At 51.7% G+C, this 20,960-nt stretch overlaps 1 protein-coding gene across 2 annotated transcripts in view; it reads right to left on the reverse strand.

The window, feature by feature from the left end:
* Nucleotides 1-1,707: 1,707 nt before the first annotated feature.
* The window catches only part of PLPP7 (phospholipid phosphatase 7 (inactive)), a 56,172-nt gene continuing 36,919 nt past the window's right edge, over nucleotides 1,708-20,960 (reverse strand). The window contains exon 2 of one of the 2 annotated variants that reach the window (XM_063936795.1): nucleotides 1,708-2,369. In XM_063936795.1, the coding sequence (XP_063792865.1) occupies nucleotides 2,005-2,369 (365 nt within the window). In that variant the 3' untranslated portion in view covers nucleotides 1,708-2,004. Of the gene's footprint in view, nucleotides 2,413-20,960 lie in introns of both variants that reach the window. The other variant, XM_063936796.1, reaches the window with a different exon arrangement.

Here is a 20,960-nt window from a genome sequence, read left to right on the forward strand (position 1 = left end):
ATTACATCTACCCCCTTCCAGTATCATATGTTTGCCACCACTAGAGGATGTAAGACCAAGCTATGGTGGTGAGAATTTGACATTAGACCACCCTCTATCCACCGCCCTCTATTTTGTGCACCTCCTGCAAAGGCCCCAATAAAGGCAAAATCCTCTCCTCTGTTAATATAATTTTGATACGTCTTTCCATAAAACAAAATATTTTTGTATATGAGGTGCCAGGGCCCTCTGCCATCTTGGTTCTTACCCTGCATAATCCTTGTCTCCAGTGCGCCCATATTCCCAGTCAGTGTCACTGATCCTTCCTTTTTTCGCCCCTCCCAGGGCACTAGTGCTACTGTTATTATCTGTCAATCACCATGTACATAGAAAACTCAGGGGTATATTTACTAAAGCTTCTAAAATTGAAAAGTGGTGATGTTGCCCATACCAACCAATCAGATTCTATCATGGTCTAGGATGCAATAGAGAAATGATAGACAGAATCTGATTGGTTGCTATAGGCAACATCGCCACTTTTCATTTTTAGAAGCTTTAGTAAATTTACCCCTCACTCATACCTCTCCAGGAGGGACAGATTTCTCTGCTTCTGGACTTCCCTCCTACTATGATTGCCATCACCTGTGCGGAAACACCTTTCTTATCCATTCACCTGTTCAAAACAGGTGCTGGCAATCATAAATTAAGAGAAAAGTCCAGAAGAAGAGCATTTTGTCCGTCCTGGAGAGGGTCATGTTGGGTGGGTTGATAGATTATGCATTATTGGTGTGTTTTATTCAAAACTTCCATTTATAGCACTATAGTCACTTTGTGGTGCCAAATCAATAAAAGATAATAATAATAATAATAATAATAATAATAATAATAATGCTGCAAGGGTGGGAAGCGGCATGGCTGGCACCGAGACCAAACATGTATCTCCCCAGCTCCTGCAGCCGAGTCACTTTAACATTGTTTTACAGGGGCTTTCCCATGCCCAGTTCTTATTGTTTCCCTCTCCTCATCCACGGACCCTGCGGCTGGCCAGGACTGTAAACAGCCCCCTCGGAGCAGAGATATATATATATATATATATATATATATATATATACATACCAAAAGTTCAGTGCGGGCATGTTGATGCAAACTACAGGCTATGCAGAGTTTGATGGAAAAGTAAATAAACCTTTTTCCTGATGTATAATTTGCATAGAGTATAGGCTGGCACTTGTGCACCCTTATAATGATAACCAAGCATACAGACCAGGGCGATTCCCCTTGCAAAGATGGAACAGGGAAAATCACCAGTTTACATGGTTACACTATTAGAGGGCCAGTTACCTAGTGAAGCAAGACCACTGATAAACATGGTTTCTTGGTTTACTTCTACTAAAACGACACCAAGATTTGCCTAATTGTTAGCCAAGCATCTGTGATGGTTGACCACACCGACTCTGGTGGATGATCACAATACTTAAGCATGGGTCCATACTATTCCATTTCCCCGGTGGGCCCTTCATGCCCCAGCCTGAAACTGGACGGAGCTTCCCAGAAACCTGACAGTTTCCATGGAGCAGAAAATTTCCAGAGCAGATAGACTTACCTCCCAATGACGCCATCTCTTGTCACCATGGTCACCATTTTTTAATGATCAAAAAGGGTACGTAGGGTATTTTGAAACATTGGGTTTCATGGCTGGACCTTCTCTGACAACGAGGGAGTCGTATAAAAGTTGAACTGATCCTTTATTATAAAACATGGTTCATATAGAATTAGAACTGGGTTCCCCAAGCAAATATTATTTTACTTTAAATGACAATTCCCACAGACTAATTAAGACAGTACATGTAAAAGTCAATTGAAATAGTCTCCATTTATAGCACAGAAAAAAAAGAAGTAAAATAATGTCCAGCTTTATATTTACCATTGACCATAGACCAATGAATTGGGTATTAAGGTTCATCCCATATCTACTCTTAAGTCGTATTTGTGAATAAGTTCTATGTTTCTCCTCAATGGAGGCGCTCACCACAAAGAAGATAACATCTGACATGTGTTAGATGAGAGCCAAACAATCTCTACAAAGTTAAACTCCAGGTAGCCAATCACAAATCCTCCAATGACATCAGTGATGTGGTGCCGGCCAATCATAATACGAGATATTCCAACACAGAAGGCCCACAAGACCAATAAAATGCGCAAGGGGATGGCAAGCACCAAGTGGTTGAGGAAGAACTTGGAAACCATGGTGGCCCGACTGGCATGTGCTGCTGGGAAGGCGTAGATGTCAAGGAGAAGGTAGTCCAAGATACCAGGCGTGACCTCATATGGACCACGCCGTCTGACCAGCTTCTGTAGTCCAGCCACTGTCAGGATGTCCAACAGCAGAGCTTTCGGGGGGACAAAAACCAATAATTAGGAGAAGCAGAAGACCTAAGGATACATTGATTTAATTAATGCAATTTCCACTAACATCACTTTAAATAATCACAGAATATTATATTCTATGATACACAGAACATACATGTTATGAAAACAAATGCTGAAACGCCTATGAATAATATCTGTATTTATTATACCCCTTTCACACCGCACAAATAACCCGGTATCGACCCAGCATATTGCTGGGTCAACACGGGTCGGTGTGTGGTGTGAAAGGGCAATGGTCGAAATCCCGGGTCGCCTGACCCTGTAATTCAACCCGGTAATAAAGCAGTGTTATTCCCAGGTTGAATACCGGGTCAGCGGCAGTGTAAATGGGCTCCTGGGTCGATGCCACCCGGGACCCGATCACTACAATAGGTAGAGGTGGCACAGAGATGAGTCCTCCGCCCCCGCTGCCACCTCCGCCCCCCGCCGCTATGGCAACCCGCCCGGCATATTTCCAGTCAGGGATGCCTGCTGTAGGGTCCAATGCCGGATTCCACCTGGGAAGGACCCGTTTCCAATTCCCGGGTGAGATCCGGAATTGGCGGCGTGAAAGGGGTGTAAATCAGTTTAGATCTCATTGCTTATAATTAATGAGTTCTGATGTCATCACCTCAGTGTTCATTAGGAATAGTTGAATATTACACAGGAATAAAGTTAATCCTAGATCTTTTGACCCGGGTTATTGCTGGGTATACCCAGGTCACAACTTGGTGTAAAATGGTCCTTAAAAAATAACCCAGGTCGAGTGACCAGGGAATCAGACCTTGTTATACCGCTTTCAGATCGCAATGCTGGGTCCCACCTGGGATTGGAAATGGGTCCTTCCTGGATTGGACCTTGCATTGGTTCCTTTCACATTGGCTTCCCAACCCGGGTCGGTTGCCATCGGGGGGCATGGACACAGCCAGCATCGGGGGCGGCGCTAAGAGATGAGATCATCTCTGCGCCTCCTCTGCCTATGCTGTGAGGTGTTCACACTGCACCTGACCTGGTATTCAACCCGGGAATAACCCTTCTTTATTCCCGGGTTGAATTACCGGGTCAGGCAAACCAGGAATTCGTCACTGACCCCTTTCACATTGCACAGCGACCCGTGTTGACTCGGCAATATACCAGGTTATTTGGGTGGTGTGAAATTGGTATAAACTACCAGGATTGGACCCAGGTAATGATGCAGTGTAAACAGCTCGACCCGGGTTATGATTAAAAGCTATTGATTGGCTGTGTATGCAGAGGTCCGCCTCAAGGGAGGGTCTGTGAATAACCCAGGCCCAATGTGCAGTGTAAGCAGGGTCTGACCCTGGTCTGACCCAGTTTGGAACTGTGTCTGGAAACCTGGGTTGAACCTGGGTTTTTGATGTAAAAGTGGTATAAGAAACACGTATCTCTGTGCTGTGTATCGGTGTTACTGGCATTTGTTGCCTCCAATATACAGTTCTTTACAATAAAAGAAAAACATACAACTCATTTACATAAGTACATATATTATAAGTCACTTAACAATTTTGTTACTTTTTTAAAAGCAATTTGGGGCTGATTCACAATCTTATCCATGTCTATTTTCTGGATTGTTCTGGCGGGTTTTAGCACTGTGCAGGCTCCGTAACACTGCTTATGCAACTATGGGCAACTCAGAGTGGTTATGCATTCTTAGAGTGTGCAGACGAAACTGTGGGCTATATACACAACAGTTGCGCATACTCCTTGACTTCAGATGGATCGTTTGCATGGGTTCCAGACACTGGATAGACAGTATTATCAAAAAAATTGGAGTAGTACACAAGCGCTTCTAGTTCTATAGAATTTCTTTACACGATACACTCTTAGTATCCGGTATTCTCAGTTTTCTGTGTAGTTCGCACCTCCAAACTGACCTCCTTGCAGGTGCTTGTACACATATAAAGGTATCTTTTTCCCAAATCTTCCTTTCTTATGATCCCTCTTAGTAAGACGCTCACCTCATATAGGAACCCTATATGCTCTAAAAGGTTTCTTTACGGTCTTCATACATCACATCACAATCTGAAGGCACCCTCTCCCTTGTTATAGCGCTCACCTTAAGGTAGATCCCTATGTTCCTTGAAAGGTTTCTTTTGCCGTCAGCGTCCACTGGATGTGTAATGGAAAGGAGCCACTTTTTTCAATCCTAAGCACTCAAGTATGATACCGTACGTCCACAGTAGTAAAAAAATGTAGTTTTAATTAAAAGAAAAAATGTCATGCAATTAAAAAACATACATATACCCACATAAGGCCGTCTGGGTTTGTCCCTCTCTACTCCCTTCGGAACCGATGGTGATAATTTCACCAAAAAAGGTTTTTTGATGGCACTTACTGCCTGGGTTCCTAATTGGAGAATTTAACTGATGGAGGAGAAAACAACCCTTAGACCGGGGTAAAAATGAATTAAAAGCCAACGCGTTTCGGAAAAATCCTTCCTCAGGGCATATTTGAGGACCTACCCAGTCGGCCTTTTAAACCTAACTGAGATTACCTCCCAATATCATAACCAATCAGATGCATCCATTTTGGGCATCCGTTATAAACATGTTTCTGATGTTCAGAAATGATATTACTGTCCTGTACATATCTATGCATGATATTTTACATGTTTAAACATGAATTAGTACATGTAAATAAAGAAAAAAACAAACTTTTGCATTAATTGGTATTAATGCAAAAGTTTGTTTTTTTCTTTATTTACATGTACTAATTCATGTTTAAACATGTAAAATATCATGCATAGATATGTACAGGACAGTAATATCATAATTAAAACTACATTTTTTTACTACTGTGGACGTACGGTATCATACTTGAGTGCTTAGGATTGAAAAAAGTGGCTCCTTTCCATTACACATCCAGTGGACGCTGACGGCAAAAGAAACCTTTCAAGGAACATAGGGATCTACCTTAAGGTGAGCGCTATAACAAGGGAGAGGGTGCCTTCAGATTGTGATGTGATGTATGAAGACCGTAAAGAAACCTTTTAGAGCATATAGGGTTCCTATATGAGGTGAGCGTCTTACTAAGAGGGATCATAAGAAAGGAAGATTTGGGAAAAAGATACCTTTATATGTGTACAAGCACCTGCAAGGAGGTCAGTTTGGAGGTGCGAACTACACAGAAAACTGAGAATACCGGATACTAAGAGTGTATCGTGTAAAGAAATTCTATAGAACTAGAAGCGCTTGTGTACTACTCCAATTTTTTTGATAATATATATGCATTTTTGGAAGTGGTGTCTCCAAGGGGTTTCAGTACAAAGCTGCTAAAGAGGCGCAAGTTATTACTTTCTTGTCTGTTTTTTGGTATACTGGATAGACAGTGTCTAGTTTGACAGTCAATAGATGGACCCAATATGGCCGACCTAAGCAAAAGGTTGCCATTTTCAAAATGTCGACAGGTAAAAATTAGACTGTGTCTATGATAGACAAGTACAAAAGGTTGACACAACAATGGTTGACACACATATGGTCGACACAAGTTTTGTTTTTGTTTTTTCAACTTTTGCTTCATTTACCATCCATGTGGACTACGATTGGGAACAGTAACCTGTGGTGAGTGCAGCGGTAGCAGAGCGAGCCACCTTGCCCAAAGCGTGTTGTGTGTACACAATACACTAACTGGGGTACAAATGATGAAACAAAATGACACCCCAAAAACTAAAACAACTTGTGGTAGCAAGAACAAAAATAACACCTACATACTAAATGGGGTAAAATTAGGGGATTCTGTACTGGAAAAAGACTTAGGTGTTCACATAGATTGCAAGCTAAGCAGCAGTACCCAAAGTAAGATTGCAGCAAAGAAGGCTAACAAGGTATTAGCATGTATAAAGCGGGGAATTGACGCAAGGGATGAGAGTGTTATACTCCCATTATATAAATCACTAGTGAGGCCACATCTTGAATACTGTTCACAATTTTGGGCACCATACTACAAAAAGGATATCCTGGAACTAGAAAAGGCTCAGAGGCGGGCGACCAGACTAATTAAGGGGATGGAGACACTGGATTACGAGGAAAGGCTTCCAAGGCTTGGCATGTTTACACTGGAAAAGAGGAGACTAAGAGGGGACATGATCAACATTTACAAATATATAAGGGGACAGTACACAGAGCTTGCGGGGGATCTGTTTTTTGTAAGATCATCCCAGAGGATACATGGACACCCGCTTAGGTTAGAGGAGAGGAGATTTCGCACACAGAGATGTAAAGGTTTTGTCACAGTAAGGACAATACGTGTTTGGAATTCCCTGCCTGAGAGAGTAGTAATGGTGGACTCGGTCAAGTTCCTATTGGATAAGGATATACAGGGTTATGGTGCGTAGTCGCGCACTATAGTTAATAAAAATAAATAAATAAGAGGAATAAACACAACGGCCGACATTAGCAACAGACTAAATTAGTCCTAAAAATAATACAGCATAGGAGACCACAAATAGGTTGAACTCGATGGACAAATTGTCTTTTTTTTCAACCTCAAAAACTACTGTATGTTACTATGTTGTGTCGACTATTTGCATGTCGACTTTTAATCCTATCGACCTATTGTACCTGTTGACCTTAGACACAGTCAACATTTTTACCCTGTTGACCTTTTGCATGTCAACTATATGGGGTCAAGCTATTGACTATTTACTGTAGAACCACTGAACCACGGGAACCAGGGACTGGGCTGGGCAAATGTGCACTGACAGTGATGACAGCTACTGTCACATAGTGGCGGTACGGCCGCATAAGTGCCGCTAACCCGGAACACAGGCGATAATCTGCATTTATGTTCGAGTTCGCAATGCAGACAAATCTGCGGACAGCTTGTGTGAACACTGAGGAGGAGATGTATCAAACATTCTACAAAGATGAGAAGTTACCCTAGCAACCAATTAGGTGTAACTGTCATATCATAGACTGTGCTAGATAAATTATATGTAGAAACTGATTGGTTCATATGGGAAACTTCACCACTTTATCTCTCTCAAAGGTTTGATACAGCTCCCCTTGAATGAGTAACTTTGTATAAAGCCTTATATGGCATCTAACATCCCTAAAATATCATCATATTATTCCTGCTAAAAGGGTTTTACCCAGTCACAGAACCGGCACTCTCTAAACTTGAAACTGTGACATTTACCCATTTTTTTTCTGAGGAGACTGAAACGTCGGATTAAGACTGGATACAGGGCTTAATTTAGCACGGTCAGCAATTGTGTCTGAACACACACTGCTTGCGACCCCAAATCTGCAAAGACCTCTAGCCAAACCCACAATCTCATCTGAGAGTATACAATCCCATCGCAAATCTAGCTCGCTCCCATTGCACGCATAGCATAAACACAATATTGTGCTCATTCACTCAAAATTACGAGAAAACCCCACCTCTAATACATCGATGTCAGCACAAAGCTGTGATGGTTTGTGTCTTGTTCTATTCTGACAGAATAATGGGGGTCATTCCGAGTTGTTCGCTCGCAAGCTGCATTTAGCAGCTTTGCACACGCTAAGCCGCCGCCTACTGGGAGTGAATCTTAGCTTATCAAAATTGCGAACGAAAGATTAGCAAAATAGCGAATAGACACTTCTTAGCAGTTTCTGAGTAGCTCCAGACTTACTCTGCCACTGCGATCAGTTCAGTGCTTGTCGTTCCTGGTTTGACGTCACAAACACACCCAGCGTTCGCCCAGACACTCCTCCGTTTCTCCAGCCACTCCTGCGTTTTTCCCAGAAACGGTAGCGTTTTTTCACACACTCCCATAAAACGGCCAGTTTCCGCCCAGAAACACCCACTTCCTGTCAATCACATTACGATCACCAGAACGAAGAAAAAAACGTGAGTAAAATTCCTAACTGCATAGCAAATTTACTTGGCGCAGTCGCACTGCGGACATTGCGCATGCGCATTAGCGACTATTCGCTCCGTTGCGAGAAAAAAATAACGAGCGAACAACTCGGAATGACCCCCTATGTTAGGCAGGCATTAAGGGTCATGGTGTAAACACAATACATACATGTAAAATGTTAAAGTAACATGTTTACAATAGTAATAAGCTATGCACAACACTGTGCTAAAAGGAGCATACACGTGACAACATACATACCTAAAGAAAAGCATCATTTTGTTGATTTAAAAACCTAATTTATTTACTTAGCCATGCAGCATACTAAGGGCTTAATTCAGACATGATCTCTCCTCTGCAAATTTGCAGGGGGCTACGATCAGATAGACACCACCCACAGAGAGTGAAAACCCGCCCTGTGCAAGTGTGCAAATACATGCGTACGTCGTGCGAAAACTTCACCAGTCAGCAGACAGCTGCAAATCTGGTCGCAACTCACTCACCATCGAATGATTTTCCAGTCTGTGCAGTCTGTGTGTAGCCCAGGACTTACTCCTACAGTGCGATACAAACAGGCTGATCGGGCCGGAGCTGACGTCACACACCCTCCCTGAAAACGCTTGGGAACTCCTGCGTTTTTCCTGACACTCCCAGAAAACAGCCAGTAACCACCCACAAATGTCCACTTCCTGTTAATCACCTCGCGTATGTCTAGCAATCAAAATTTTTGCACTATTCTGTCGCTGTTTGGGCTCACGCCTGTGCATTGTGGTGCATACGTATGTGCAGTCATTCGATAATCGCCCGCTCTGCGATTTCGCAGAACAGCAGGTCTGAATTAGGCCCTGAGGAGCATTCTCTGCATCACTATGAGCACCACCAGCTGCCTGTGATTTTGCATTTCTTAGCTTGACCATCGGAACTTTTGCTGCTGCCATCAGTACTTCCACAGTCTGCGTAGCTCTCTAGCTAATCAGCCTGTACTGTTAAAGCATTTGCAATTTGTGACGCCCACGACACACCCGCTACACGCCCTGCAGAAATTGCGTACGATTGATACGCCTCCACCACTCCTTTTTATCATTGCCAAATGCAATCGCTACAGTGTTCGCAGATACCTATGTATGATCATGAAAACCTGATGCTGAATGAGGGTCTCATTTCACAGTTTCAAGTTTGGAGAGTGCTGGTTCTGTTCTATTATTCCTCTATTATTATTCCTTTTCAATAATTAACTCTCCCAGCACAGAGAATACCAATAGATATTGAGAATTGCATCCAATGTGCAGTAAAAGAGGAATTGTACTTTGCAGTTGGACAGTTCTAAAAATAGGATTCCAGGGACAAACATTTCTAAGTGCAGATCTTTAAAACCTGGGACTGTCCGTGGAAATACTGTGAGAGGGCAGCGGGACGCGGGGACGGGGGAATTCGCTGGCCCCCGTTTCCCCCGGTCAGCGGCGGCGTTGCGGCGGGTCCTCAGTGCGGAGGGGCTTGCATCCGGTGGGATTCAAGCTCCTCCAATCGCGGGCGAGGATGGCGCCGGGCGGGAGCCAATCAGGGCTCGCGCCCGGTCAGCCAATCAGAGCATGCCGCGACGAGCCAATCAGGGCTCGCCGCGTCATAGCGCCGCCCCCTCCCAGCGTCTTATAACAGACGCGGCGGAGCGGGAGCGGCCAGTCGGCGCCGGGGACGGAGCAGAGAAGAGCTCCAGAAGAAGAAGAAGAAGGAACAGAAGAAAGAAGGCGGCGGTGGTCCAGGAGAAGAGGCGGCGGCGACCGGAGCGGCCAGGAGGCAGAAGACAGAAGACGTCCCAGCGCGGAGAGCCTGTCGACGGCCGGGAAGAAGACGTCGGGACGACCGCGGAAGAGGAGCCCACCGGGAGTCCCGGAGGAGAGTGCCGCGGTGTGTGGGAGGCAAAAGAGCTAACGAAGCTCCCCACCGCGGCCTCTCCCTACGGCCCGGTAAGCGGCCTCGTGCCGAGTCTCCAGCTTCCTCCTAGACCACCGGGTGATCGGGCGTTAGGCCCGTGGGCATAGTCAGGCCCTCTCGGCCTGTGGGCAATTAGCCGGGCCCTTCCGGCTCGTGGGCAATTAGATCGGGGCGTCTGGGCCTGTGAGGCCGCGTGCAGTCGGGGCTCCACCCGGCCCGCGGCCTGTAAGGCCAGACCCGGCCATTCTAAACTGTGGGGTGTTGGGCGTTAGGCCCGCACTCCTATCAGCCACCCAGTCAGGCGGGCATTAGGCCCGGGGCATAACGGGCCGTAGGCCTGCGGGCCATAGGAGCACCTAGCAAACCACGGGGGTAGGAGATCATAAGGTGACCCAGGGCATTACGTTCGGGTCATCCCACGGTACCCACTAAGGAGGGAAAGACCATCGGGGTGTTCTCAAACCAAGCGGGGCCCTGTCCTTTTGTGTACCTCTGCGAGCGAGCTGTGCGGCCGCTCGGGCGGGGTACATTGTAGGCTGGGCACGGAGGGTCGGCTGACCCTCACGCCTTGGGTACACTCCCAGGGTGGGGGAAGAGCCGTTGAGAGTTGGTCACCACTAGGGCGAGGTGGCAGAACCTGCGTCGGATCGGATGGTAAGGTACTCTCCATTTATATTGTACTCACATTACTTTTGTGCTTGCTTGACCTGTTGTTAGTGATTAGGTGAAGTAATCGTCCCAGTAAATTGTTGCAGTTCATAGTAGTTAGGCTCAGTTTGTTGTTAGCCGTTGTTTAGTTGTAGGGAGGCTGCTGTCATTCTTTTCCCCAGGAGCGGAGTGGCGTATCAAGCAAGTTGACAAGAGTACCAGCGTGAGTATTATTTGTGAGTGTGTGTCCTTGTCCGTGTTGAGCACCGGTCGCGGGATCCCGCTAGGCCTAGCGGGCTCGCTCCCACCTCGGTGCGCAAGTGCCAAATAGGTGACGATTGGGTAGCTGAGGCCCATGGGCCGATGATGACATTCACCTAATCGGTGAACGTCGCAGCCACCCCCGGTGTGCCCCTTATTCCCCAGGCAAAGAGGGAAGTGGGCCCGCAGTGAGAGCTTTTCTTGTCCCCTTTAGCCGGCAAGTTCCGGGCGGAGGTCCCGAAGACACGTCCTCTGAAATCAACGCTGAGCGGGCGGAGTGTGTGCGCAGACGGAGGTAAGCAGTGATTCACTTACACGGCCGCTGGCTTCATACCACTTCAGCATCCTTACATTTGGCGTAGTCGGCAGGATCCTTAGAGAAGATGGATCGAGAAGTGGACAAGCCGGAGGACGACGGTAACGAGTCCCCCGAGGAGGTGAAGGACGCGACCAGCAATCCGCCTCGGGACAGGATACCCATCGGGGCGGCCCTCAACCACCTTGACAAGTTCGACGGGCAGAATATGCCCTTGACGGAGTGGATCGAGCAGTTGGAAACCACGATCGACCTCTACCAGATTCCGAGGCGGGTACAGGTGAATTTGGCGTTGAAAGTCCTGACTGGCGATGCCCAGAAGACCGTAAGAGTACGCCCCGAGCGGCTTCGTAAAAGCCTGGCTGACGTCTTCACCATCCTGAGGGGCGTGTATGGGGAGAAGGCCACCACCACCACGCTGAAAAAGCGTGTGTTCGCGCGGGTTCAAAGGGAAGATGAGACGATTTCTCAGTTCGCGAACGCGATCCAGGAATACATGGGTGAGATCCAAACGAGGGAAGATGAGGAGCTGATGACAGGAGACCCGGATTCCACATTGAGAGGTATTTTGATTGGTGGACTGAGGAGCAGGTCCCTGCGGAACTACCTCCAGGATAAGGTCGATGGGGATGGCGAGCTCACCTTCTTCGAAGTGTTGGAGATGGAGCTGAAGAAAGAAGAAAACGCGGAGCTCAGTTCCAGCGCCGTGTCCACACCACCCACTCAACCGATAGATAGGGTCCGGGCGCCAGAAGTTAGTCCCTTGGAGGGATGCATCAAGGAGCTGACCACCACGCTCCTTCTCGTCCAGGACGAAGTGTCCCAGTTAAGGCAGAGGGTGGAACGGGCCGAAAGCCGTGACGCCGATCCCGAAAGGAGGGGTTGGGACAACGAGGATCGGGCCAAAGAAAAGAACCCTCGGAGGAAAAAGGAGACGGAGACCGCTGGACGTCGTGGAGGGGAGGTGCGACCGAGGGGACCCCGCGAGTTGGTGTGTTGGGAATGTGAGGAGCCTGGACATTTCGCTCGGGATTGCCCGGGGCGCCGCTCCGGACGGGAGGGGCGTAGGAGACCTTTAAACTAAGGTCCCTCGCGGTAACGGGACAAACCGCGGGGGAAGGCGGCACCCAAGTAGACGTCGTCAACTCATCGGACTTATTCGGTGAGTGTCCCACGGTAGTGGCGAGGTTAGGAGGGAGGGATCAACGTTGCCTTTTGGATACCGGATCGCAAGTGTCCACCATGTCCGAGAAGCGATTTAGGGAAGATTATGCCCATCTCACGACCACCAGTGTCGGGAATTGGGTAACCCTAGTGGCCGCAAACAACCTTCCCATTCCCGTAACAGGGGTCGTGTGGATTGAGGTGGAGGTGTATGGGCAGTCCCTTGGAAAGAAGGGGTTCGTAGTGGTGAGTGGCGAGGAGTTTCACCATGGGCCGGTGATTCTGGGGATGAACATCCTACGGAGTCTAGATCGAGTACTTGTACACGATAAGGGCCCCCAGTACTGGAAGTATCTGGGTGTGCAGAAGCCGGTGCAGCAAGCTTTCCAGAGGGTCGTCCAGCGGAACGAAGAGACCGCCTCTGTGGAAGCCTTGCGCCCCCTCGGCCTGATTAAGACACGACATAACCAAAGGGTGAGGATCCCAGCGAGACAGGAGGTGGTCCTGGAAGTACCCGTCCGTGCGCAGCAGCGGCTGGAAGGAAGGGAAGTTGTGATAGAACCTTGTTGGTTCAGGCAAGTGGAGGCCGGGTTGCTGCTGGCCAGAACCGTAGCGGTTGTACGGAATGGTACCGTACCCCTGCGGGTGTGCAACCTGGGAAACTCACCAATCAAGATCCCGGGCAGGTCGGTGCTGGCCCATCTAGAGGCTATCCCTGAGGGTGGCATTGAACCCGGCCCTAGGGTTACCTTGAAGCCGGACGCATGCGAGCCTTGGACGTTGGCCATCGCCCTTGAGGAAAAACAGGAACCCACCGCGGAGTGGAACGGGGACGTGATCCTGAACCAGATGGATGTATCACTGGAGGGCCTTGGTACAGCAGAGGTGGACCGGGTGAAGCAAATGTTGTGGGCACGACAGAAGTCGTTCTCCCGCAGCGAGGAAGATTTTGGTCACACGACCGAGATAGAGCACGAGATCAACACCGGTGACAGTCTGCCCGCTCGGGAGCGCTATCGGCAGATTCCCCCGAAGCTGTACCAGGAGGTCAAGACCATGATCCAACAAATGTTAGCCAACGGCGTCATCAGGGAAAGTAAGAGCCCATGGGCTGCCCCCATCGTGTTGGTAAAGAAGAAAGACGGGACCATCCGATTCTGCGTGGACTACCGGAGGTTGAACAGCTGCACCGTCCGGTACCCCGCATTGAAGAGTCACTGGCGGCTTTAGGGAAGTCGCGCTTCTTCTCCACGTTGGATCTGGCCAGTGGGTACTGGCAGGTGCCCGTCGCGGAGAAGGATCAGGCGAAGACGGCATTCGTTACGCCCATGGGGCTTTTTGATTTCTGTCGAATGCCCTTCGGGCTCTCCAATGCACCGGCCACGTTCCAGCGCTTAATGGAGCGCTGTCTCGGGGACTTGAACTTCGAGGCAATCCTCATCTATTTGGACGACATCATAGTGTTCGCCCCCACCCTGGAGGAACACTTGCTTAGGTTGGAACAAGTGCTCCAGCGATTGGAACAATACGGCCTCAAATTGAAACCACGGAAGTGCCACCTCTTGAAGTCCAGCTTGGAATACCTGGGCCATGTAGTCTCAGAGGAAGGGGTGCGGCCCACCCCCGATAAGATTGCCGCAGTCCAGGAATGGAGGACCCCGGGCAATGTGACGGAGTTGAGGGCATTTCTGGGATTGGTAGGCTACTATCGGCGGTTCATTCGAGACTTTGCCAAGATTGCAGGCCCCCTGCATGGACTGTTGCGAGGTGTTGCCACAGATGTGCGGAATCGGCCAGTGGCGTGGGACCAAGCACAGGAGGTTGCCTTCACGGGGCTTAAACAAGCCCTCACCCAGGCCCCCGTGCTGGCTTATGCTGACTTTGACAAGCCATTTATATTGTACACCGACGGGAGCCACCAAGGCCTGGGGGCTGTACTCTCCCAGCTGCAGGAGGGCCAGGAGCGAGTTATCGCATATGGGAGTCGGAGTCTCCGAGAGTCGGAGCGGAACCCTGACAACTACAGCTCGTTCAAGCTGGAGTTGCTGGCAGTCGTCTGGGCGGTCACCGAGAAGTTTGCAGAGTACCTGACCGCCACCGACTTCGAAGTGGTCACAGATAACAATCCCCTGTCGCACCTGCATACGGCTAAGTTGGGCGCCCTGGAGCAGCGTTGGGTAGCACGCTTGGCCAAGTTCTCCTTTAAGATCCGGTACCGGCCGGGTAAGGCGAATACCAATGCAGACGCCCTGTCCCGCTACCCGGTAGGGCTACCTACGGGGCCCACGGACGAAGAGAGAGAGGGTCAGGAGATCCCTGACCTTACCAGGATGACCCCCAGCCCGACCGGGCCCAGGGCAACACGCGGGATCCTACTACAGAAGGCCTTGCCGGATTGGGCTGCGGCACAAGGGCAAGACCAGGAGGTGCGGTGTGTGCGAGGGTGGAAGGAGCGGGACCACTGGCCGTCCGCCGCGGAGAGACTGCAGCTTAGCCCGTGGGGCAAGAGGCTGGTACGTCAGTGGGAACGATTGGCCATACGAGGAGGGGTATTGTGCCGCCAGGCTTATCTCGAGCATGAGCTCCGGAAGGTGTGGCAGGTTGTTCTCCCCAGAGAGTTGGCCCGTGGTCTGGTGACAGAGGCCCACGAAGAAGGCGCACATTTTGGTACAGAGAAGACCCTGCAATGGGTCCGCCGGCAGTACTTCTTCCCGGGTTTACAGACCCTGGTGGAGAACGTGTGTCAGACATGTAGGAGGTGTGCTGTTACCAAAAGTGGCGAACAACGGGCACCAGTGCAGACCATTCGGACCACCAGACCCCTGGAGCTCCTCATGGTGGACTATGTCTTGGTAGGGGAGTCGGTGCGTGGGTACCAGTATGCCATCGTGATGACCGACCATTTCACCAAATTTACAGTGGTTGTCCCTACCATGGACCAGACTGCCGACACGGCGGCTAAGGCCATTGTGGAGCACTTTATCCGAAGGTACGGCTGCCCGGAGCGCCTCCATTCGGATCAAGGTGCATGCTTCCAAGGTCGGGTGATGGAGCGGCTGTGTCGCACCTATGGCATGAATAAATCAAGGACCACCCCGTACCACCCCCAGGGGAATGGAGCCTGCGAGCGATTCAACCGGACGTTGCTACAAATGCTGAGGGTCTTGGAGGCTGACAAGAAGCGGCGCTGGCCCGACTTTGTTCCGGAGTTGGTGTGGGTATACAACAACAGAGTACACCGGACCACGGGGTTCTCGCCTTATTTTCTGCTGTTCGGCCGACCAGAGAAAGACCTACAGGACCTCGATCTGTCCCTACCGGCGGAGGAGGAAGAGTGGACGCACAGTGGGTGGATTGAGGAGCAGAGACGCCGACTGACGTTCGCCCGGGAGGTGGCAGCGGGGAACATCGGGTCCAACCTGCACCCTAGCCCCGGGAGGTCGTTAGGAGGACCATTCGCGGAGGGACAAAGAGTGTTAGTCCGAGAGAAACGTCCTGGAAACAAATTGAGCGAACGATGGGAGGTGATGCCATACATCGTGCAGCGGCGAGTGTCTCCTGACAACCCCGTTTACGAAGTAAAGGCGGAAGACGGGAGTGGGCGTGCCCGCACTTTACATAGGAACATGCTGCGTCCCTGCCTATTTGAGGACCTGCTCCCCATGGAGACAGTCCCAGGGGATACTCCGGGAACGGAGGAGGATGATTGGTGGATTCCGCCGCCTGAAGAGGCCTCGGACCCTCCGCCATCGGGAGAGTCAGCCGAGAGTGGTGAACTGGTGACTTCTGTGCCAGAGGTTCCCGTCCCCACCTCAGCAACCCTACCCAGGCGTTCAACGCGAACTACCCTTGGGGTGCCGTCCCCCCGTTTCGCGGACCCAAACTTCGAGTGGGCCGCAGCTCGCATCTTTGTAGGGTCTACAAAGGAAACAGGGGGGGGAAATGTGAGAGGGCAGCGGGACGCGGGGACGGGGGAAGTCGCTGGCCCCCGTTTCCCCCGGTCAGCGGCGGCGTTGCGGCGGGTCCTCAGTGCGGAGGGGCTTGCATCCGGTGGGATTCAAGCTCCTCCAATCGCGGGCGAGGATGGCGCCGGGCGGGAGCCAATCAGGGCTCGCGCCCGGTCAGCCAATCAGAGCATGCCGCGACGAGCCAATCAGGGCTCGCCGCGTCATAGCGCCGTCCCCTCCCAGCGTCTTATAACAGACGCGGCGGAGCGGGAGCGGCCAGTCGGCGCCGGGGACGGAGCAGAGAAGAGCTCCAGAAGAAGAAGAAGAAGGAACAGAAGAAAGAAGGCGGCGGTGGTCCAGGAGAAGAGGCGGCGGCGACCGGAGCGGCCAGGAGGCAGAAGACAGAAGACGTCCCAGCGCGGAGAGCCTGTCGACGGCCGGGAAGAAGACGTCGGGACGACCGCGGAAGAGGAGCCCACCGGAAGTCCCGGAGGAGAGTGCCGCGGTGTGTGGGAGGCAAAAGAGCTAACGAAGCTCCCCACCGCGGCCTCTCCCTACGGCCCGGTAAGCGGCCTCGTGCCGAGTCTCCAGCTTCCTCCTAGACCACCGGGTGATCGGGCGTTAGGCCCGTGGGCATAGTCAGGCCCTCTCGGCCTGTGGGCAATTAGCCGGGCCCTTCCGGCTCGTGGGCAATTAGATCGGGGCGTCTGGGCCTGTGAGGCCGCGTGCAGTCGGGGCTCCACCCGGCCCGCGGCCTGTAAGGCCAGACCCGGCCATTCTAAACTGTGGGGTGTTGGGCGTTAGGCCCGCACTCCTATCAGCCACCCAGTCAGGCGGGCATTAGGCCCTGGGCATAACGGGCCGTAGGCCTGCGGGCCATAGGAGCACCTAGCAAACCACGGGGGTAGGAGATCATAAGGTGACCCAGGGCATTACGTTCGGGTCATCCCACGGTACCCACTAAGGAGGGAAAGACCATCGGGGTGTTCTCAAACCAAGCGGGGCCCTGTCCTTTTGTGTACCTCTGCGAGCGAGCTGTGCGGCCGCTCGGGCGGGGTACATTGTAGGCTGGGCACGGAGGGTCGGCTGACCCTCACGCCTTGGGTACACTCCCAGGGTGGGGGAAGAGCCGTGGAGAGTTGGTCACCACTAGGGCGAGGTGGCAGAACCTGCGTCGGATCGGATGGTAAGGTACTCTCCATTTATATTGTACTCACATTACTTTTGTGCTTGCTTGACCTGTTGTTAGTGATTAGGTGAAGTAGCCGTCCCAGTAAATTGTTGCAGTTCATAGTAGTTAGGCTCAGTTTGTTGTTAGCCGTTGTTTAGTTGTAGGGAGGCTGCTGTCATTCTTTTCCCAAGGAGCGGAGTGGCGTATCAAGCAAGTTGACAAGAGTACCAGCGTGAGTATTATTTGTGAGTGTGTGTCCTTGTCCGTGTTGAGCACCGGTCGCGGGATCCCGCTAGGCCTAGCGGGCTCGCTCCCACCTCGGTGCGCAAGTGCCAAATAGGTGACGATTGGGTAGCTGAGGCCCACGGGCCGATGATGACATTCACCTAATCGGTGAACGTCGCAGCCACCCCCGGTGTGCCCCTTATTCCCCAGGCAAAGAGGGAAGTGGGCCCGCAGTGAGAGCTTTTCTTGTCCCCTTTAGCCGGCAAGTTCCGGGCGGAGGTCCCAAAGACACGTCCTCTGAAATCAACGCTGAGCGGGCGGAGTGTGTGCGCAGACGGAGGTAAGCAGTGATTCACTTACACGGCCGCTGGCTTCATACCACTTCAGCATCCTTACATTTGGCGTAGTCGGCAGGATCCTTAGAGAAGATGGATCGAGAAGTGGACAAGCCGGAGGACGACGGTAACGAGTCCCCCGAGGAGGTGAAGGACGCGACCAGCAATCCGCCTCGGGACAGGATACCCATCGGGGCGGCCCTCAACCACCTTGACAAGTTCGATGGGCAGAATATGCCCTTGACGGAGTGGAACAAGCAGTTGGAAACCACGATCGACCTCTACCAGATTCCGAGGCGGGTACAGGTGAATTTGGCGTTGAAAGTCCTGACTGGCGATGCCCGGAAGACCGTAAGAGTACGCCCCGAGCGGCTTCGTTAAAGCCTGGCTGACGTCTTCACCATCCTGAGGGGCGTGTATGGGGAGAAGGCCACCACCACCACGCTGAAGAAGCGTGTGTTCGCGCGGGTTCAAAGGGAAGATGAGACGATTTCTCAGTTCGCGAACGCGATCCAGGAATACATGGGTGAGATCCAAACGAGGGAAGATGAGGAGCTGATGACAGGAGACCCGGATTCCACCTTGAGAGGTATTTTGATTGGTGGACTGAGGAGCAGGTCCCTGCGGAACTACCTCCAGGATAAGGTCGATGGGGATGGCGAGCTCACCTTCTTCGAAGTGTTGGAGATGGCGCTGAAGAAAGAAGAAAACGCGGAGCTCAGTTCCAGCGCCGTGTCCACACCACCCACTCAACCGATAGATAGGGTCCGGGCGCCAGAAGTTAGTCCCTTGGAGGGATGCATCAAGGAGCTGACCACCACGCTCCTTCTCGTCCAGGACGAAGTGTCCCAGTTAAAGCAGAGGGTGGAACGGGCCGAAAGCCGTGACGCCGATCCCGAAAGGAGGGGTTGGGACAACGAGGATCGGGCCAAAGAAAAGAACCCTCGGAGGAAAAAGGAGACGGAGACCGCTGGACGTCGGGGAGGGGAGGTGCGACCGAGGGGACCCCGCGAGTTGGTGTGTTGGGAATGTGAGGAGCCTGGACATTTCGCTCGGGATTGCCCGGGGCGCCGCTCCGGACGGGAGGGGCGTAGGAGACCTTTAAACTAAGGTCCCTCGCGGTAACGGGACAAACCGCGGGGGAAGGCGGCGCCCAAGTAGACGTCGTCAACTCATCGGACTTATTCGGTGAGTGTCCCACGGTAGTGGCGAGGTTAGGAGGGAGGGATCAACGTTGCCTTTTGGATACCGGATCGCAAGTGTCCACCATGTCCGAGAAGCGATTTAGGGAAGATTATGCCCATCTCACGACCACCAGTGTCGGGAATTGGGTAACCCTAGTGGCCGCAAACAACCTTCCCATTCCCGTAACAGGGGTCGTGTGGATTGAGGTGGAGGTGTATGGGCAGTCCCTTGGAAAGAAGGGGTTCGTAGTGGTGAGTGGCGAGGAGTTTCACCATGGGCCGGTGATTCTGGGGATGAACATCCTACGGAGTCTAGATCGAGTACTTGTACACGATAAGGGCCCCCAGTACTGGAAGTATCTGGGTGTGCAGAAGCCGGTGCAGCAAGCTTTCCAGAGGGTCGTCCAGCGGAACGAAGAGACCGCCTCTGTGGAAGCCTTGCGCCCCCTCGGCCTGATTAAGACACGACATAACCAAAGGGTGAGGATCCCAGCGAGACAGGAGGTGGTCCTGGAAGTACCCGTCCGTGCGCAGCAGCGGCTGGAAGGAAGGGAAGTTGTGATAGAACCTTGTTGGTTCAGGCAAGTGGAGGCCGGGTTGCTGCTGGCCAGAACCGTAGCGGTTGTACGGAATGGTACCGTACCCCTGCGGGTGTGCAACCTGGGAAACTCACCAATCAAGATCCCGGGCAGGTCGGTGCTGGCCCATCTAGAGGCTATCCCCGAGGGTGGCATTGAACCCGGCCCTAGGGTTACCTTGAAGCCGGACGCATGCGAGCCTTGGACGTTGGCCGTCGCCCTTGAGGAAAAACAGGAACCCACCGCGGAGTGGAACGGGGACGTGATCCTGAACCAGATGGATGTATCACTGGAGGGCCTTGGTACAGCAGAGGTGGACCGGGTGAAGCAAATGTTGTGGGCACGACAGAAGTCGTTCTCCCGCAGCGAGGAAGATTTTGGTCACACGACCGAGATAGAGCACGAGATCAACACCGGTGACAGTCTGCCCGCTCGGGAGCGCTATCGGCAGATTCCCCCGAAGCTGTACCAGGAGGTCAAGACCATGATCCAACAAATGTTAGCCAACGGCGTCATCAGGGAAAGTAAGAGCCCATGGGCTGCCCCCATCGTGTTGGTAAAGAAGAAAGACGGGACCATCCGATTCTGCGTGGACTACCGGAGGTTGAACAGCTGCACCGTCCGGGACGCTTATCCGTTACCCCGCATTGAAGAGTCACTGGCGGCTTTAGGGAAGTCGCGCTTCTTCTCCACGTTGGATCTGGCCAGTGGGTACTGGCAGGTGCCCGTCGCGGAGAAGGATCAGGCGAAGACGGCATTCGTTACGCCCATGGGGCTTTTTGATTTCTGTCGAATGCCCTTCGGGCTCTCCAATGCACCGGCCACGTTCCAGCGCTTAATGGAGCGCTGTCTCGGGGACTTGAACTTCGAGGCAATCCTCATCTATTTGGACGACATCATAGTGTTCGCCCCCACCCTGGAGGAACACTTGCTTAGGTTGGAACAAGTGCT

The sequence above is a fragment of the Pseudophryne corroboree genome, chromosome 8 (assembly GCF_028390025.1).
Source record: "Pseudophryne corroboree isolate aPseCor3 chromosome 8, aPseCor3.hap2, whole genome shotgun sequence".
In the NCBI taxonomy this organism is placed as follows: Eukaryota; Metazoa; Chordata; class Amphibia; order Anura; family Myobatrachidae; genus Pseudophryne; species Pseudophryne corroboree.